The sequence below is a fragment of the Symphalangus syndactylus genome, chromosome 2 (assembly GCF_028878055.3).
Source record: "Symphalangus syndactylus isolate Jambi chromosome 2, NHGRI_mSymSyn1-v2.1_pri, whole genome shotgun sequence".
NCBI lineage: Eukaryota > Metazoa > Chordata > Mammalia > Primates > Hylobatidae > Symphalangus > Symphalangus syndactylus.
The window spans coordinates 97,154,681-97,176,342 of NC_072424.2; the positions used below are offsets into that span (position 1 = coordinate 97,154,681).

Below are 21,662 nucleotides of genomic sequence, written 5' to 3' on the forward strand. Positions count from 1 at the left end.
GTTCACTTTCTCTATCTTCACTACCCCTTTATGCATTTAGGCCATCCTCACCTCTCATCTGGATTACTGCTGAGCCTTCTAACACATGTCCTGGACTCCAGTCTTATCCAAAAATGCAGATTTGATATTATTTCTGCAACTTAAAACCCTCCCATGGTTCCTGATGATCTCAGGATAAAGTCTAAACACCTGGTCAGATCCCTTCTCTGCTTCATTTCTGTGGCCCACTTCCTCTTCTCATCACTACTACTCTGGCTCAGTCCTCTGGCTGCCCTGGGGACCTTCATACATTCCATTCCTATCCTGCGGCCCTCTTCATCTTGCCTGCAACTGGCTTATTCCCACTCATCCTCAGGTCTAATACTTTACTTCATTTAGAAAGTGTTCCTGAACCCCCCAATCTGCCAGAGTTATGTTCTACCCCAGGCTCCCATAGTACTTCTAGGCCCCTCCTAGGGTACTTGTCACAGGGCCTCCTTACTCTCTACCCCTTTGGGCTCCATGTGGGCAGTGGTGATAATGGTCTTGTTTACTGTCATCTCTCCAGTGCCTTGCACAGGGTGGTACTTCTAAATATTTGTAGGAGTGTTGTTGGAAATGATTCTTAACCTGATTTATTAAAGGAAAATAATATTAAAATTAAAAAAAACTATTCGGGTTTGAATGATTACTGTATTGCCCCATTTGCAGAAAGTTATACTGTCCAGATCTCTTAGGATCAATTAAACAGAGCCTTTGTTGTCACTCCTATATAAAACTTGAGTGTCAAGTCAGTAACAATGTATTATTTTGACTCACAGAATTCTTTTTGGTGATATACCTCACTGTGAATTTAAAATTCAAACTGCATTTTTGTTAATGTGGTCGTATTTTATAGAATCTCTTGCTTAAAAATTAAATAATTGTGACATTATGTATCCTAAACTTTAGGAGTCACAGTTGCCCCAAGATGAGGGAGAAAAAAGGAAGCAAATTTAGATTTGTTTCTTCCAGTGACTATTGTTTTTCTCTTGATTTAAACAACTTTCAAGAACCCCCAATAACTTTCATTAATACTTAAGGCATTATTTTAGATAATTATATACACACACATAACCATGTATATATTAGGCACATATATATATATATATATCAGCAAGGGGATATAAACATACATGAACACATACTAATAAACATAGTGGTTAAGTTGAGCACAATATTACTCTTGAGAGGCTTTTCCAAACAAACTGAGCATTGCAGAATTAAAGCATGTTGTCTGCCACAAGCTGGGGTGGAAATTGTGCCAGTCCTCACCTCACTTCCCTTTACTTCCTTCTTAGGCAGAGGAGTGACTGCAACAGGAGTCCTGATTCTTTATTCAAGGTGGGTAAGATCTGAGCCTGCCAAGGCCCCAGGTGATATGGGGAACCCAGCAGAGATGAGTGCACAAGAAGAGGGTGGGGGCAGGGACCAGACAGACCTGGGTTTCAACCTTGCAGGAGCTGCTCAACCCTGGGCAATTTGCTTGCCCCTTCCTGGCTTCAATTTCCTATGTATAAAATGAGGAGAATAATGTCAAATACCAGTATTCTGAGAAAAACCAAATACTTGTTGTTCTGAGAATTTAATGAGAATATGTACATAAAGTGGTGAGCATGGCATCTAACAGGAAGTGAACACTCAACAAATGGTATCCTGTAGTTACCGGCATACTTTTCACCATTCTAGAATTAAAACTGCAGATAAAGGAGACAAAATCTATGCCAAGATGAGATTTTAAAAATCTCATTATTGATTGCCTTAATTATATATAATAACACTAACTGATGGTATAAAATCAATTAAGAAGCCACTCTCAGAACAGGAAGAATAACAAACACATTCTATTAGGAGAAAAAGTGAATATATGATGGAGTATAACTGAGAAGCTGCACTTTTTATTAAAAGTATAATTTTAACTGTTGCCTCTGTTTTAAACCTAGAGAAAAAGAGAAAATTATCAGACATTGTTATTGTTGCTGTTATTCATAAACCAAATATACTTGCAAATTAATAGCTGAGGTTTAAGAGTCAACTGGCCTGGCATGGTGGCTCACACCTGTAATCCCAGCACTTTGGGAGGCCAAGGTGGGAGGATCACCTGAGGTCAGGAGTTGGAGACCAGCCTGGCCAACATGGTGAAACCTGGTCTATACCAAAAATACAAAAATTAGCTGGGCGTGGTGGTGGGCACCTGAAATCCCAGCTACTCGGGAGGCTGAAGCTGCAGTAAGCTGAGATCATGCCACTGCACTCCAGCCTGGGTGACAAGAGCAAAACTCCATCTCAAAAAAAAAAAAAAAGCCAATTGAGGAATATAATTTTTATTTTAAATATGGAGGCAAAATTCTGTTTAAAAGAGAAATATCTAACTTGGGGACTTGGTATATACCAGTGAAAGACTCTGGGCTGCATAACACACAACAGACACTCTTATGGCTACTAATGTGTTGTGCGACCCCTGAGTTTGTGAAGACAGGGCACTCCAGAGTAAAGTAAAGGAGCAGAGATCTCATCCTGAGGTGGAGGAAGAACCCTCCCTCCCTGCCAGTTTGGTTTATTACCTTCAAATCAGCCCCTGAAAATGCTGTCTGCAAAAATTCCCCAGTGTTTTGGAAAACACTGGCAACACGGGTGATGCATGAGATTTCAAATCAATCAAAGGCATTACTTCCTAAGATAGCTTTCGAGCAATTCTATTGATAGCTAAAGGTCCACAGACACGCTAACTAATCATATAACTAGACAGCTTCCTCCCTCAGGAATTCTAAAAGGTAGGAGTGAGTGCCCACAGGTCAGAAAAAGGTGATCCTTCTGAATACCAGTGGTAGTGTATGGAATTCACCTCTCAAGGTTCCAGGAAGCGAGAGGGCTGCTCATTCCAAGCTGCCAATCATAGTCAATTACTGAGTATTAAGGTGACTAGTATTCTGACGTGTGTAGCATATATAATACCACTTCTGCAACTCTCCTGCTGTCTGCCTTTGCACCATTAGTACTGCCTCTTTCCACCAGAACACACTGAAGGATGGAAGATGATTAAGAGCATGGGTAAAGTACCACAGAAAAAGACAGCTAATACTAAATTAAGCTAATTATTAAGCTATAACTAACACCTGATTACCTGCAGCATATCTGGCTATAAAATCCTCAACCTCTATTACCACATCAGTCAAAAGTGGAGAATTTCTGTCAAAACTTCTATTTATCAAGAATACATAAATTCAGAATAATTTTCTAATAAATAATCTACCCCTGGTTAACTCAGACCAATACCTGGTATTACACTTTGCCAAACTTCTTCCTAGTTTTCAAAGAAGTCCCTTCTAAATGTCTAAATTCTAGTGCCTTTACCTTATAAAAACCTAGGGTGTAATTCTTCAGATCACAGGTGGGTGGAGAACTACAACCACAGAAGCAAATACACTGACTTCCCAGACTCTCAGGTATATTCTAATAGGACCATTGTTAAAGCTTTAAGCAAGAAGCAGATGGACAGCATCACCATCCCCCACTCTCCCAAAGACACCTGTTTTTAAACTTCCTATTTCAGCTCATCCTACTATGCTATATCTTGGAATATAACTCTTTTTTCAATTTATAAAATTACAGTGATTTATTTTCGATCAATTTTAGAAACATTTGACAAGGTACAGGAAGTAAACAGAAATAACCTTTGATTTTAATTTTCCTATTTTCATTACCATCAATAGCAAACAGATTTTAAATTCTAAGATTGAAAAATATAGACCTAGGGGGATTTTAAAAGCTTGGGAAAAGAGACCCAAATATCCTCGCGCCCAAAAAAGAGTATCTTTTCTTTTATTAGTTGCTTTTTATTAAACAATTCCTGCCTTGAAGTCTAACATGAAATACTTTAAAAGTTACAATTAATATCATAGATTAAAAGCTTTCTATTGTTTTAGGTTGAATCATAAGAACTTAAGTGTACCTCGTATGTTAAGACTAAAACAGCCAAAATGTTCTTCAGAAAATCTTTAAGAGTATAATGTTCCAATAAAAGGCAGTAAACTCTTAGAACATTAGTTGGTGTTCTGTTTCCAAATCTAATCCTCCAGGCATAAACTACAAAGTTAATAAGGAGCAGATTAAAACCACCCAAGAACAAATTATCAATTCAGTTTTCCATTTCACTCTTGAATTCTTGTCTTAAATGCACTAGGAATCTCTGCTGCCAATGTAGTTAAAGCTGCAGCAGCTCTAATAATCAACGGATATTATCACAAAGGGTAGATACATCCTAAAATGAAAGCACCATATGCCTAATTATTGAGCTAAATTTATACACGTAGCTATCTCTGAATGAAACATTTCTAGCTTTTCAGCTCACAAAAATTATTTCTTTCTATGCCCTGAAGGTATTTCTCCAGATTTCTTTTTTCCCTGGCTTTCTTTCCTCCCCACATATCTGAGTGTTGTGTGACAGCAGGCCCAGAAGTCAGAAGTAACTGGACGCTGATGAATGAATGAGGAACCACTCCATTCAACACCATCTCTATGGTTTTCCTGAGGATGAGCATCCCTTCTGTGTAATAACAATTCTAACAAGGCAAAATAATGCTTACTTTCCTGCCATAGGAAGTGAGAAATTTGGCAACAACAACTAAAAGGGAAGGCAACAATAGAAAATAGAAGCTATTGGTCAATACAGCAATACTGCAGCCAAAACATACTTTTCTTTCCTGGAAATGACTTTCTGAATCCAATTTACTTACCAAACCCTTTCCTTATCACTCCCACCAATTCCTAGCTGCTTGTAAGTACATACTACGTATTGAATAATGAATGCTACATGCCAGGCATTGCGCTGAGAGATTCACGTACATTTTCTATTTTAATTCTTACAACAACTCTGAAAAAGAGGAATTATTAGCTCCATTTCGAAGGCGTGGAAAGGGAGGCCAGAAGTGTTTCTACTCTGCCATACTGCCTCACATTTATAAAACATTTTGTTGATATACTTAATCTGGGTTACATTTAAGATGAATTGTCTTTTATTGTCAAATTCTGGGCCATGGACCTATGAGATAAAAAAGGTGTCCTCACTTCTAGGGTGTCTGAAATCTACTTGAAAGATAACATATATGCACATGAAATCAGTGCCACACAGGCCAAAGATAGAAATAATAAATAACATGGGAATTTGGAGAAGGGAGAGATCAGTAAAGGTTGAGAGTGTAGAGAGGGCTTCATGAGGACATGGATTTTGAGCAAGTGAGAAGACTCTCCTTTTGAGAACCGTAAAGTAAACAAGGCGAAATCCTAAACTACATGTGTTCTGGAGATAGTAACTATGTAAGTTTTGTGGAAGCACAGTCCTTCCTGGTAAGTAACAGAGATACAACTCAAGAAATAAACTGAGGCAGATTTATGGAAGTCTACGGATGCCAAGCTAAACATTTGTGACTTCAATTGCGACTTCACTCTAGAGCAAAATGTTTTTCTAGCTGAAGTCACTGGACCAGAAGCATCAGCATCACCTAGCAACATGCAAAAAATGCAAATTCTGGGGCCCACCCAGGCCTACTGAATCAGAAACTCCAGGCTTTTTAAATTTTATTATTATTTTTTTTGAGACAGAATCTCACTCTGTCACCCAGGCTGGAGCACAGTGGCACAATCTCGGTTCACTGCAACCTCCGCCTCCTGGGTTCAAGCGATTCCTCTGCCTCAGCCTCCCGAGTAGCTGGGACTACAGGCTCACGCCACCATGCCCAGCTAGTTTTTGTATTTTTCGTAGAGACAGGGTTTTACTATGTTGGCCAGGCTGGTCTTGAATTCCTGGCCTCAACTGATCCTCCCCTTGGACTTCCAAAGTGCTGGGATTACAGGTGTGAGCCACTGCGCCCGGCACCAGCAATCTGTTTTAACATGCCCTCCAGCTGATTCTGATGCATGCTGATGTCTGAATCATTACTTTATAGGAAATGGAGGACCCTTAAAACCTGAGTTGGGCAATATGAGAGAAGTGATGTTTTAGGAAGATTAATAGTCATCTGTAGAATAAACTGGAAAAGGGACCATTGACAAATGCAGACAATTCATTGAGCCTCTACCATGCAATTATTTATATGAGACAGCACTTTTCAGGAGAAGCAATATGAAGTTGCGAAAGAGAAAACCAAGCTTCTTTGTCTTTCTCAAAATATCACACCTTCTTAGGGAGGAACATGTTTATGTAATTCTGATTTCTCCAGTGGAAAAATAACAGCTAACCTATGACTTTTCACTTTAGTGTGGTACTGTAGGCATTACTCATTAAGACACCTTTATCTCTCAAAAAATTTTGGCAAAATGGAAATGAAACAAAACCAACTCTAGGTATATCCTGTAGAAAACTGAAATACAAGAAAAATGGCAACCTTTATTAAATACTGTCCAGTATTCCAGGTAATAAAGAAAATAAATGAAGACCCTAACTACTTTAAAAATAACATATCTAAAAAAAAAATACTGGCTCTAGATATAAACACTTTTCAATAAAATAACAGAATCTTTATATTCGAGTGTTGACCTTTAAAGGAATCTCACAATCATCTATATTTATTTCAGCAGTGTTGTATTTGGTCAAAAGATTTTTTTTTTTTTTTTTTTTTTTTTTGCACCACTTTCACCAGTTTACGGTCATGTAAGAAAATGAATGCAGTTTTCATTTTATAAATCATCCTGGAAAACAACTTGAAAACTGGAAAAGGCATTTCCTATATTCATTAGTCTGTTTATTCACTAGGTCTGATTCTAAATGACTCCTGACTGTTGTAAAAAAAAAAAAATGAAAAAGACAAAGACTTGTAGCCCATGAGTATATACATTAGAAAGGACTTCAAAGATGAGTGGACACCACTTCTGGAATACCAGATTACTTAGCACGGAATCACACTTAACCTGAGTAACTCCTGTAGGCATGTTTATTTCAAAGAGCATATTCATTCAACAAATACATACTGGGCCTTATTATGGGCAGGGCCCAGAGCTAACTGATCTGTTGGACACATGGATGAATAGGGGAAGCTCTTTCTCCTGCCCTCAATATGATAGTTCTGGAAGGGACAGATGACTGCAAAAAGCCAATGTCATAGAAATTCTGTATTCTTGGGAGTTAGGGAAAATAGAGGTACTTCCAACCCTACACTGTGGCTTTATCTTATTATTGATGGAATACTTAATAAATCATCATTTTTACTCACCCTAACTGCTAAAGCAGCTTTCAACAGTAGTTAATAAGTCATCTTCATTTTCTATTCTCCTCAACCACCCCCCTTTAAAGCTACTGAGTTCTTCATTACACATTCTATGTTAAGTAACCACAGGAGGATTAAATAATGAAGACTAACCAAAGTGCTTAATATGAGTGAATGTATACAACGCATTAGATATATGCCAATTATAAAATACGTTTTTTACTACATAAAGTTCATTTTATACTTCCTAATAAGAATGCCTCACAAAATTGCTGACTTGGGCTAATAACTCCTTAAATCATAATATGGGCTTCTCAGGTATTTCTAATTATGAGCTGAAAACCTCTAGTTGGCTAGATAAAACATTCAACACTGCTAGTTGACTTAAAAAAAAGTCTCCAAAAATAGCGTTGTAAATATTCTAAAATTACTATCATGTCTAACCACAATTTATAAAAATAATATAGTACATTTATGTCAATCGTTATTCATCATGTTAACACAGTGTTATAGCCAAATTTAAATAGTTCTGGCGTTTGGCAGACTTTTATGAACCAAGGTCAGAATATAAATACATTTTGAAATATGCAGCTCTTCACTATCTTAAAAAACATGACTAAAAACATTTGAAGGATTTAGGGTGGAAAAAAAAAAGCCCAAACTTCACACACAAAAAATCATGCTTTTCTTTAAAAATAAAATATCTTTGACAAAATGCATATTTATCCTATTTAAAACACTGATGGCCTCTCACATACAAAAGATTAGCCTGCCTCTTCACACGTAAGAACAAATATTTATATGAAATCTCACGATTTCCTTTTGGTTAATTTTTCTTCTTTAAGAATTCAGCAGGCCAGGCATGGTGGCTCACGCTTGTAATCCCAGCACTTTGGGAGGCTGAGGTGGGCGGATCACGAGATCAGGAGATCGAGACCATGGTGAAACCCCGTCTCTACTAAAAATACAAAAAATTAGCCGGACATGGTGGCGGGCGCCTGTAGTCCCAGCTACTCCGAGAGGCTGAGGCAGGAGAACGGCGTGAACCCGGGAGGCGGAGCTTGCAGTGAGCCGAGATGGCGCCACTGCACTCCAGCCTGGGCGACAGAGCAAGACTCTGTCTCAAAAAAAAAAAAAAAAAAAAAAGAATTCAGCTTTGTAAGACTTGCCATTTTCTGGCATCATTAAAATCACTTCTGAAATTCTATTTAGACTACTTTTGATCTTCAACTATTAGAAAAGCATCCTGATTCATTCCAAAAGGAGAAAGATCCTCCTGCAGATCTCCAGAGAGGTCAATACCTTCCTCAAATATCTGAGGCAAAATCCCAACTGTCACTTAAAAATGAAGATGTGCTGGTAAAGCTGGATAGGTCTCAGCTGAAGGATGTGGGCTGTCCCAAGTGCCTGGTAAGAGCTCCTATCAATAAAGGATATTTTATCCTAAGTGTGCAATCTAGGGGAAAAATTTTTTTTCTTGCAACTTTGCTTTATAAAATCCTAACTCTCGCCTTCAGGACTTTGCCTCCCACAGGAGTCCACGTTCTTTCAGCCAGCTTGCCAGATCCATCTCCCCTGGTGGATCTCACTCCTTAGGCCTCCAAGCTCTGCCATCTTCTCTATCTTCCTCCTTTTAAAATTTCCTTGTTCTATCTATACAACTCACAAGGAAGAAATGCAAATGATCAACACAGGAGAAAGTTTGATCAAAGAAAAGAAAATTGAAAATGCCATATACTGCTTCATCACCTATGAAATTCACAAAGAATCAGGGAGGGGGAAGGGACAGCATTAGGAGATATACCTAATGCTAAATGACGAGTTAATGGGTGCAGCAAAACAACATGGCACATGGATACATATGTAACAAACCTGCACATTGTGCACACGTACCCTAAAACCTAAAGTATAATTTAAAAAAAAAAAGAAAAAAAAAAAGAAATTCACAAAGAATCAATAGACTCCATTCATTATGTGACACATGGGAGTATAAATGGTTTCTGGAAAGTTATCCCTCAAAATGTGCTATCTGTTGGCCAATTTATTTCCCCTCTTAAGAATTTAAGAGAAAATCCCACTTACCAGGGTGTGTGCAATAAGAAGTGAGACAGAAATTTAACGGACAAAGGTGTCTGTCTCAGCATTTTTAATAAAAACAAAAAAAGTGGAAATAATCTAAATGTTCAGGTCCAAGGGACTCGTTAAAGTATCATGTTTTGACATGAATATATTGTGCCAACATAAAATGACACTTGCAAAGAAAATGAAAAAAAAAGTATATATACTGTGGTTATAACGGGGGGGATGAACTTACATATTGGGGTTAGGGAGGAGCATTATTGACACTACTTAGTGACTGATAAAACTATGAAGGATTTGTTTTTTTTTCTACTCTAGTGTGGTTTCAAATTTTTCTTTCCCAAGCAGACGTGAGTTTATAAAGCGAAATAACACAATGGAAGATACTTGCTTCAACAAACCTATTCTATTCTTTGATAAGACAAATCTCAAAGTATAATATTAATAATTCTGCTGAGCAACTTTATCCATTTACGTTTAAAGCAAGCCTTTAAGAATCAATAAATGGACACACACGGTGGCTCATGCCTGTAATCCCAGCACTTTGGGAGGCCAAGGTGGGTGGATCACTTGAGATCAGGAGTTTGAGACTAGCCTGGCCAATGTGGGGAAATCTTGTCTCTACCAAAGATACAAAAATTAGCCAAGCATGGTGGCAGGTGTCTGTAATCCTAGCTACTAAGGAGGCTGAGGCAGGAGAATCGCCTGAACCTAGGAGGTGGAGGTTGCAGCAAGACAAGATTGCACCACTGCACTCCAGCCTTGGCAACAGAGTAAGACTCCATCTCAAAAACAAAAACAAAAACAAAACAAAAACAGTAAAAAGGAAACACTGGTGAATTTCAGGCAGCTGGGAGTGAGATTTTGAGACTGGGTAGAAACCCCTGAGCTTCCCTAATCATTCCACAGGTCTGTTCTCTCGTCTTATGCCCCGATAGAGAGAGATACAGTGAGGAAACACACTCCCCTTTTAGTACGTAGCTCCAGCATGTATTCCCGTGAAAGAGGAACTAGGGACAGACAATCACGACCTAAACATCAGCTCAGGAAGCTGGACATGCCACCCTCAGCGTAGGCTATGATCCCTGGCCTCCTGTCCTATTTCTGAGATCATCCTGTCACTTAGAAGAATTGAGTGTTCTGAAGGGACCTTGAGAAGACCATTTAATGAGGACGGATTTGGCAGAAATGGAGACACTAGCAATAGCTTGTAGTCTGTGGATGGCTTGAGTTCACGTCTTGGACATAGTCATTCACAGGCCTTCGGACACCAATTACTGCCACCCCCTTTCTCATAAACTCCTAGCACAGACAAACAGGCACCAGCAACAAAGGTTGTTTCAGAGGGTGGCAATGCTGTGTTATTAAACCACCCTTTCAGAACTTGGTGTCCTTCATCAGGTTTTTATCCCCTCATCTCCACACCCTCTCTCATACTAAGTTGCTAATACTAAACACTCCCACACAAGACAGGACGATCTAATTAGTGACCCACATAAAAACATGAAAAATGCAAATGAAAAGTTAATATAATATGCTCCGAGTGTCACTTGAATGAAGGATGTAGAGCAAGAGTGATGAGAAAGCAGCAGAGCAAATCAGGGACTGGGCTTTTGATAAACTTAAGAGCCAGGGAGATGAGCAGACTGAGAAACGCGAGAGAGAAGGAGTCATTCATTCTAGTCACAAAAGTCAAGTAAACACAAAGGATACGTGTGCTTTTCAATTTTATTATCTCTGTTCTGGATTATCTGCAGGACTGCTCAGCTCTAAAGTACCTAAAGCAACTACCAGAGTATTCATGACAGAAATGAGGGCTGTGACTTTTAAATGCTCTTAAGCTTTAATCTCATTTGGTTTTTTTTCAAGTACCTAATGATCACAGAAGTCTTTATCAAAACTCAGTGGGGGCGGGGCACTGCTGCCACATGCTCCGGAGCAAAGGAATTAGCCGCTATTGCTTTCTTAGGCAATCCCCTACCCAGCAAAGACGTCCTACCTCCCTCTAGGATGGTCTCAGTGGGGCTTCTGGCAGTTGGCCTGCCATTTAGGGCTGAGGAGGAGGGAGGGCCTGGTCAGCCAGTCACCAAAGCACACGTTCTCATTAGAGTCAAGATTATCCCAAGTGGAGTGGGGCCTGGTTCTCAGTACTTCTCAACACCTGAGAAGCAATTCTCAGCTATTGTTTGTACACTGGGGGAATCTCAGGAGGTCACAGCTCATGGGCCTTATTTCTCATGTGTAAAATGAGTAGTGGGTCTGGAATCCTAATAAATCTAAATTCAATGTGAAGCTCTCAAAAAGACCAAACTCTCTGAGCTACAAAATAAAACTGATTTATGCTAACTTTGACTACCGGGTGATGGACTGAGCTCTCATTATAGAATTTATCATAATTATATAATTTTTGCCAAGCCTAAAATAATAATTCTCCCTTCTTAAAAACATTCCTCCAAGATGAAACAGATTGAAATTCACTTTACTCAATCTCTATTTAGAAGAATAACTTCAATACTTAAGATAGATAACTCAGCCAGGCATGGTGGCTCACACCTGTAATCCCAACACTTTGGGATGCCGAGGTGGGAGGACTGCTTCAGCTCAGGAGTTTGAAACCAGCCTGGGAAATATAGTGAGACCCGATCCAAATTGTGTAAATAAAAAAATTATTTATTAGAAGAAAGAGAAATTAAGATAACTCGACTGTGACTACTCTGAAAGATGGTATCTGCAGGAATAGGCATATTTGACTATGAGAAAGAGACTAATTCTTTAACACATATTCTGAAGAAGCTGAAGATGTATATGCAGTAAGTATATCATCCTAAAGATACTTAAGTTTTTTTGGAATGTGGTAAAAATCAAAGAAAATCAGAGTTGACCGTAGCACAATAAAATTATAGCTATATGGGAAGGTCTTTTTGATGAACTGGAAATGTATCCCTTTAAGCACTAAAACTCAATTTTAACTATTTTTGATACCCTTTTGAAACTTCATTATCCACTTTCCTGAGTTATTAAACAGCATATGGATCAATGCAATCTTGGCTTGATGGCTTTAGGTGGTGACCAGTAACAGCAATAATCACAAGCAGCATTTATTGTGTGCCCACTTCATATCTGATACCATTCTAAGTGCTTTACTATCACATTTAAGCCTCAGGATCCAACAAAGTGGGTACTACTATTAACCTCATTTTACAAATGAGGAAACTAAAGTTCTGAGAGATTAAGTAATTTGCAGACGGTCACAAAGCTAGAGAATGGTAGAGGCCAGATTCAGACCCATGTTATCCGAGTCCAGAACCATCCTTCTAACCACTACATCGCTCCGAATGGATGGATCAGAGACAGGTAAGTGCACCCCAAAAGAGAATCGCCAGAACCTACTTGGGTGGAGAGAATTGCCCACAGATTGGTGTGATTTTTACATGTCTACTTTTAAAACAATCATCCTTTAGGTTAGCTGCCATTCTTCTATTATCCATGGTGCAATATCAGAAGAGCACACACATTTATAATTTTAAAGCAGCCTTCTAGTCATCACATGTCCCTTCTCTGGGTGATCCCCTTTCACCCTTTGTATATACAGTAACTCACTCTCTTCTGCTCTCCCTTCCTTCTTCTTCCCCACTTTTCCTCATAAAGAATGTTTAACTGAATGATTACAAATGCCTGTGCTTCTTGGAAAGATCTTTATAAAGAAAACAAGATGTCCTATCAAGCTTTCCCTGGGTGTCTTTACAAAGAAGATTTCTAAACTATGCCACTGGTAAGATTTTTAAAAAATTACTATAATTGACTTAAAAACTACTTTGATCCATGGTTGGCTGAAAAAAAAAAAAGAAAAACCACCAACCTAGTACAAGGTCAAATTTATAATAATGCAGAGTTGTATGTTTTCTGTACTCTCTATTAGGGTCTGCAAATAATAAGCACGGATAATTTATACAATTCTTTGGAGTTTTATTTAGGAGACAAGCCATGTGGGAGACTATGAGCAACACTCACAGAAGGCTGGGGCTTCCCTCTGCAACTCAACTCTGCCACTAGCTGGTGATGTGATTTCCAGAATGATCTTTGTGTCTTGGTTGCCTCTACTGTAAAATGAATGAGCTATCTCTCAGATCTCATTCAGATGCAATACCTTATGACTTGGAGCATACTCTTAGTTTTAAAATCTGAGATTTAAAGTTATCATGGCATAATTTGCAGAGTTTGTGTAAAGGGCCTTTTAACAGATTGAGAGGTTGGGGGTGGGGATAAGATATAGTTCAATCACTGAACACCAAGCAAGGAACTAGGCTAAGAATACTGAGGGAAAAGTCAAGACTTATTTCCTCAAAGAGGGAATCTCTTCCCTAAACTACCAAACAGGTATCTTGTTTATTATTTTCGTCTACTTGGGGGAGAGGCTGTTTTGCCACTCGTTTCACAGTATCTCTGGAGCCCACAGTGGCTGTTCCTATTTTGACTAATCAAACTCTTCTTTGACCAACATACACACGATTATAAAGAAAGAAATTTAAAAGACCACAGGTGCTTGACTGGGTTAGGGGGTATAACCAGGTTCCAGTGCAATTCTGATCTACCCTGTCTATTTAGCCCTCATCCCTCACACGGATCTGCAGGCATTCCTCCCCTCTGACCTTCGGACACATGCTTAAAATTCTCTTCAATAAAAAATTTATACCACCACAGCTTATGAAATAATATGATTCAAATATGTAAGTTCTTCAATGAATTCCAACCAATTCAGATCTCATACAAATGCATTTTGTGTAATACTACGATAAATTTTTCAAGATGGTTTAGTTCATTAGCTCACCTAAGAAGTACAGATAGATGCGTTTGAAAATACATTTTTAAAAACCTCTTTTCACGCTTTTAACTAGGTTCTAAGTCCCATATACATAAGAAGCTCCCTTATATGAATCCTAGTTGCCTGATAAGAGGAAGACAGAATACTCTTCTAGGAGAAACTATCAACAGCTTACAGAAAATGAAGCTGAACGTAATTAACTACCCATTAATGTATATATGTATTTTTTTGCTTTTGTATATTAACAGTAAGCACCTACTCCAGTACTTACACTGTTGAAAACTTACCTACTTGCTAAGGAGAGAAAAACCTTCACAAACACTCCATGTCCTCCCTGCTCTGGGGAAGGGCCTCTGGGTGGAGCAATCCCACACTGGCCCATGTTCAGTAGGGAATGTGTCACGGCACAGTGGCACAAGCAAGCAACCTAAGGATGTTGAAGCTTCTTGGGTCAGGTCTCCAAATCATGGCTTTTATCATTTTGTAAATATTATTTTCCACTCCAGAACTACCCATACAAATAAACTGGAGAGTTAAGTGTCAAAATAAAAGTGTTTTGTTTAAACCTGCCAAGGCAGATTATTCTCACATCTGATCTTTACCAAAAGGGTAAACTGTCAATAGTTAACATAAATTACAAGCTATATGCCTAAGGCTAGTATAAAGCATAATAAATGTGAATTTTAACTATTAGCCATCAATATGAAAATGTTCTTTAAATTCATGATTACACAAATAGGTCTGGAATAAAATACTAAAGTCTTGTTTTAGAACTGAGAGAAGAAAACTGTGACCCCACACGTGCAGGGTCCTAAAGCCTTACATGACAAATCTAAGGCTGCCAGTCTGCACATACCCCTACCCCCACTTAGGTTGGTGAGGATTCCAGCCTGAGAAGAAGGGAGACCCCTCTGACAACTTGACTGTCTTTAGCCCCAGCCCCTATTACTCAGGACTCCCCTTAATTTCAGAAAATGAAAAAAAAAAATCATCCTCCAAATTGTATTAAAGTTCTAATCCTAAAGGACAGCACAGGCTCATTGGGGAAATGGGAGAGGTTGGGGGGCGGGGGAGAGGGGAAGCTAAAAATGATTTCTGATTAAAAAAAAGTAAATGGACTATTTTCCTAAAACTTCCATGCTGCTATTTTAACTTTTGTTCTTCGTTATTCTAACACTGCTTTTTAAAGCTAAGGACAACCTGAGTACAATTTTAAGATCAAACTCATGAAAATAAATATACACTATGTATATATCATAAATCTCAAGAGAAATCCCAGAGTTAATTTAAAAAGTTTTAACAGAGGTGAAGGGAGGAAGATCTTAATTCTATTTTGAAGTTTTACATCAGAGATTTACCATCCATCAAATTACTAGTGGAAAGCATTTAACATTTTTTGTGAAGCATTCTGTACAATGACCTATTTGAAATTAACAGAGTATCTCCCCAAGACACAAAGTTGTTAAAAATATACTGCAGTACTAGTAACATAATTGTGCCGTAGATATAAAAAATAGTATTGACTGACTTTGAACCAAGTACAAAATAACAGGTTGACTCAAATTACAATCCAGTCTTCCAACATGTTAGACTTGAGTGCACTTTCTAAATTTTAACTATAAGTGTTAGTGCACTCAGGTGTGATAGAGAACCTAAGTATAAAGAGAATTAGAAAATATAGGAACAGGTCAGGCATGGTGGCTCACACCTGTAATCCCAGCACTTTGAGAGGCCAGGTGGGTCGATCACTTGAGGTCAAGTTCGTGACCAGCCTGGCCAACATGGTGAAACCCCATCTCTACTAAAAACACAAAAATTAGCTGAGTGCGGTGGCACATGCCTGTAATCCCAGCTACTTGGGAGGCTGAGGCAGGAGAATCGCTTGAACCCAGGAGGCAGAGGTTGGAGTGAGCCGAGATCGCGCCGCTGCACTCCAGCCTGGGCAACAAAGCCAGACTCCATCTCCAAAAAAAAAAAAAAAAAAGAAAAGAAAAGAAAACACAGGAATGGTAAAGAAAAAAACTAAGGCAAAGATCTACTGGTTGATAACAAAAAGTCCACAGTGGTGCCTGAAACCGAATCCAAATATGTAAAGTTCAGTGCCCTATTTACAATGGGCAACCACTCTTGCCTCTCTAAAGCCAAATATTTACAGCAGTTTTTAGAACAGCATCATAATTTCGTTTTTTTTTCTTTTGGTTTACAAAGGAATACATCTGCCTGAACTAATCTGATGGAAAATCATAATCCATTTCTTCCCATTAGCCTTTGAGTAAACGCTGAAGCTAATTATGCTGGCTCTTTTGGGTTCTCACAGCAACAAGGAATTTTAAAGAACACATTTAGTTCCACTACTTTATGCAAGACTGAGCGGTTTCAAAACATCTAGGTGCTAAGATGTTAGACAGAGACTACATAAATCTCGTTTACACGGCTAATTAAGACCTTGTGATTTAGGGACACAGACAACATGGATCTACCATGGATGGATATGCACACTGTTAATATGCTGTCCTGAGTCTGAGACTGCTACTGCCCCACTGGTTCTGCTCTGAATGCACTTGTAATCACTGCTGGTCAGTACCAACAGCTTAACATCTATGTATCTTTCGTATTAAAATCTTTTCCTTGGACAACTGTGATTTTGTACTAGCTAACTGGCAGCTCGTATGGCTTTGGAGGCATGAAATGTATGAATTACACTGTTCAAATTTAACAGAAACACACGCAGATACAGATCATTTGGGGTTAATTTTCTATGGTTTTGGTTGGATATTATTAAGGAGTCTGGGAGGATTTGGTAAGACGTAGAGCTTTGTTCCACCTTCCTGATTTGGTAGCACAGGCAGGATTTCATGGAGAAAGGAAACTGCTAGATAGTTGGTCTGGAAAGTAGAATCCATTCCCCCAAGTATGGGAGGGTTCTGTCCCTGAGGAGGGGTCTCAGAAAAGCAGATATGCTGATGGACTGTGGAAGGAAGCTATCTGCACAGGAGGGATGAAGGCATTCTTCCTAAATTGAAAGGGATCCATGTCCACTTTAACTTGCTCAATTACAGCTTAACCAAATTCAGCTGGTCTTATATTACAAAGTCACAAATCCTATGACAATCCTGCTGCCTTCATTCTGCAGCCACTTAAGCTAAATACCTCTCAACCACCTCAAAAATGTGTTTACTCTCTGAAAATGGGATCAGGGACTTCCTCTCCTGATTACCTACCCAATATGAAAACACAATATTTATTTTCACAGATTGTATTATTTTTTAAATGGCAAAAATATTACTTCCATTCATATTTTAGAAAATTGAACCAAGATTTGGAATGACATGCTTTTAATGTGGTTCCTACAGCTTTTCTATGTAAAACCCAGCTGGCACCGTTTTACACAGGGAAGTAGCTCAGAGAGGAGGCATGTCCACAGACCGCGTGGTGACAGGTGACTGGGGGAAGTTCGGACCTTGGGCTTCAAGTCCTGACTCATCACTAACGGGTTCTAGAGCTCTGGGCCCTTCGATTTTCATCTTGAAAATGACAGCCTGAAAGGACTTTTTACGGCCCCCTTCAGCTTTAAGCTGGTCCTGACCTAATCACATGTTTCAAGTTCTAACTGAAAATTACGAGAAGGAAATTAGGAAAGATGTATCAAAGTCCATGTTTATCCTGGATTAAGTTTGTCACCATTGTGCTGCTGTGGAGGCAAACCTGTTGCATCACATGGAATACCCTTTCTGGCTATGCATTAGAAATACAAAAGGCAGCCGACTGGCTTTTCATATTTTCATTTTTTAAAAAAGTAAACAATAGCATCCCTCGATGATGGGAAGTTCTCAAGTTTCACCTTTATAGTCTGAAAGTACACACAGAATGCCACCTGGCAGACAAGAGCCACACAGCTGAACCCGGGGTATGCTGGCTCGCTTTACCATGCGTGAAGCCTCACTCTAAAGCCACGTCCCCAATCCTTACCAGGGGGCTGATCAGTGCCGTCGCTGTTACTGGTGGGGCGATTAACCGTGTAGCGGCCAGAAAAAGAGGTTTGTGTATCACCTGCCCATGTATTCATACCCACCTCGTGTGGCTTGTGCTCACCAGAGCAAGAGCATGCAAGTTAAAAGCAACGAGATTCGACCTTAGATCTTACTGGACACATCTACTACTATATTGGAAACAGGAAACGAAAGAGCTTTTGACACAGCACCTGGTGGAAGGGGCAAACCTCCATCGTCCCATACACTGCATTGTTGCAGTCTTCAGAGTTTCAAAGGCTTGCCGTTTCTCCCTGAAAAACACGGCCCGTCGGGAGGGATTTCTGGCGCGGCCCACTCACCTCTTTGATCTTTGCCCTTTTCTCGCGGATGGCGGCGTCGGCGGGCTCCCGGCTCTCCACCCCGATTGGGGGCACGAAGTCCACCGGGGGCAGGCCTCTGAACGGCGCCTTGTCACGCAGCTGGTCCTGGGCCACCTTCTTCTTCTCCAGTAGGATGTCTCTTTGGATCTCCTCGGGCAGCTTCTGCAGGGTCTCCTTGGCTTCCCTGAGAGCCCGCTCGTGGTTCTCGCGGATCCTGGCCAAGTTGTCCTCCAGGGCGGCCTCCGGGTCCCCGGGTGCCCCCTCCTCGCGGCGCCGGGCTCGCCCCTCGGCCGCGTCCTCGGCGCGCGCCCCGGGCCCGGGCTTGTGGTCGGCTGCCGGCTGCAAGGCGGGGCTGGAGTGGAACAGGACCCCGCTGAGCAGCTTGGAGGAGTCTGGCAGGAAGAAGATCGCCCCGAAGCAGAGCGTGATGAAGGCGCTGAATACCAGCAGCAGCACGAACTTCTCCGTCAGGCGGAGGGCGGCGGGGCCCGACCCCTTCCTGCCACCGCCGCCGCCGAGTCCCCCGCCCAGGCCGCCGCCCGCGGGGCTGCTGAAGAGCGGCAACAGGCCCCCCACGGGCATCGCGCCCGCTGTCCAGTGGTCCGGCGCCGCGCCGCTTAGCAGCCAAACTTCGCCGCCGCTGGGAGTCCGCGGCTGCGGGGCTGGGTCCTGCGTATCCAGGCCGCCCGACCCCCTCGGCTGGGCTGCGGGTCTCCCCTGGGGGAACAACTCCGCGCCGGGTCTTCTCCCCGGGGCGGCTCCTCGGGCACAGAGGCACGCGCGACAGACCGCTGGCTGCAGCCCCTGCGGGGAGAGAAACAGTAAAACGTAGTAATTACGGCGATGATAAAGTTTCCAGCGGGTCTCCGCCCTCCGACTCCTGGCGAGCCGCCAGGACCGCTCCCCTTGAGCAGAGTCCTGTCCAGCTCCGGGCACCGCCCTCGCAGCCCACTCTTCGGACTTGGGGTGAAGTTTTCAGGTCCCGTGGGTAGGGGAGGGGTGTCCCGTGCAGGCGAGGGGCAGGGCAGCGCGCAAGCACCTCGGGGAGGGGCAGCGCACCTCTGGGCAGGAGGGGCGCAGCGTGGGCGGGGGACTCGTCAACTTCGTCCGCTCCTCATTTCCGCGCTGAGACTGCTGCCGCTTTCCTAGGCTGGGCTGAGCGCGCTGCCCCCCGGTCCCGCAGCCCCTGCGCTGCTCAGGTGGGCGAGCGCGCCGACCTGCGGGCGAGTGGCAGCAAGCAGAGCAGCACGGTACTCTCCGCCGCGGCCCCGCGAGCACTAATCTCACCGCTGGTCTCGGGGCGGTAGGAAACTAGGGAGGCGACGTGGCCGGAGAGTGACGGCGCGGCGGGGCCAATCACGCGCCGCCCAGGGTCCCACGGGGGCGGGGCCGAGGCGAGGAGGGGGATGCGCGGGGCGGGGAGTTTACGGGAAGCGTAGCCTCGCCGGGGCCCGGCAGGCGGCGGGAAGGTCGCGGGGCCGGGAGGCGCGAGGTAGGCGTGAGCCGCGGTGAGGAGGACTGTCGAACTCATGGCTGAGGCCCAGCGCCGAGAAGCGGCAGGCAGAGTTCGGGGTCGGGGAGTTTATCCTGCGCCGGCCTCGGCCGGGGTCCCCGGGGTGGTTGATCCTCGCCTGGCCCGGGAGGTGCCTGGGCCGGGCGCGGGACCTCCCTGCCTCCTCCTCCGACCAGCGCGGGGCGGTCGGGGGAGCTCCTGAGGGGGTCCCGGGAAAGGCGGGGTCTCGCATGGGGTCCCGGGCACTGGGTCGTTCAGAAGCACGGCTTTACTCCAGTTATCCTCTTTTTATCCAAGGCCAGGGTTCCCCGGGTGCCTGGTAGCAGTGAAACCCCAAGTCCCTCGGTTAGGGGAGCCGTGACCCTGGGAGCTTTTGAGCCCTCTGGTATAACATCCTTTTACATCCTAAGAGACACAGTTCTGTGCTTGCTTAGGACTTTTTTCGTATGCGCCCTTTCTTCCCCCAAAAAACAAAAAACCGAAAAAACTTGTATGTCTCTCCCGCCCACCCCTACTTTCACTATTCATTTACCTCATGGAAGTTGGTCAAATTTTCCGTTCGAAGGCCAGTTTTATGCTGCGGTAGCTTCAAACAATAAGTCGAACATTGTGTTGAAATTAAGCCTTGGATCCGACTACTTCCAGCGAAGTGAGGAGTTGGTCCAATAGAAATTATTTTCCAAAATGTGTTGTAATTCCCCTGTTGCTCCATAAATAAGGGGTTATCAGAGGGGAAAACGTTGACTGACTTCGCATTTCTGAAAGCTGGTTTGTAGTCGCCTTATTTCATCCTCACCCTTCTCTGGAAATGTGACGTTAGTTCTGTTGTGCTTAAGGCAAAGGAAACAGCTGGCAAGTGGCACCTTTCGGGAAGGTGGCTCCAGTACAGTTGTTTCCAGGCGTTAAGCTGTATGAGAAAGTAGAAAAGTAATCAGAAATCCTTACTAGTTTTCATTTAATTATTTAATTATTTTAACCATCATTATTTGTCGTCTACTTGTTTTGTGTAAAATGAGTCATACACTCAAAGTTCTTGTTAATAGGAAATTATTGTTTGATAAAGCTGGCTTTATGGCTTGGTTATTTTGATACCTGCTATGAAATTCTATGTCCAGAAGAGTGCAGCATATCCAAGCAGGGTAATAAGTTCAGAAGGACTGAAAAAGAAAACAAGGATGATTTTTTTTTTTGATGATGGAAAGGCAATTTTTATTTGAAACGATTATGCATTTGTAGGTTGTGCATAGGCTGAAAGGTTTGAATCACTGTGAAATAATGTTTCTAACAACTTCCTTAAAACTGAGTTACCTCTTGAATGGATAGATAAATAGGAACTGGGTTAACTACCCCAAACGCTAATCTCTTTATGATCATCCTTTTTTGGAATGATTTATTATTTTAAAAATTATGTTTTAAGAATGGAATTACAGCCCCAGAAATATTTAGAAGCTTTATTTCAAATTAATGTTATTAAGTATTCCAGCAAAACAATAAATTCCACTTTTAAGTATATGTTAAAATGGTGATGAAGAAAAGTTATAACTTAATTCTATTTCAAATCAGTCTGGGCATTTAACTTCTGTAGCGGAAATATTAAAGATTTAGTACGTGGGTTTAAGGATTTTTTTTCCCCTAAAGACTTAAATTTATCTATGTTGTTTCTAAATCTTTTAAAGT

General features: G+C 41.7%; 1 protein-coding gene across 1 annotated transcript in view; it reads right to left on the reverse strand.

Moving 5' to 3' along the window:
* Nucleotides 1–19,767, reverse strand: part of MAN1A1 (mannosidase alpha class 1A member 1) — a 184,790-nt gene extending 165,023 nt beyond the window's left edge. The window contains exons 1-2 of the mRNA XM_055262761.2: nucleotides 19,532–19,767; nucleotides 18,452–19,276 (exon numbers count right to left, since the gene is read on the reverse strand). Of these exons, the coding sequence (XP_055118736.2) occupies nucleotides 18,452–19,054 (603 nt within the window). The 5' untranslated portion in view covers nucleotides 19,055–19,276; nucleotides 19,532–19,767. The remainder of the gene's footprint in view (nucleotides 1–18,451; nucleotides 19,277–19,531) is intronic.
* Nucleotides 19,768–21,662: the final 1,895 nt, after the last annotated feature.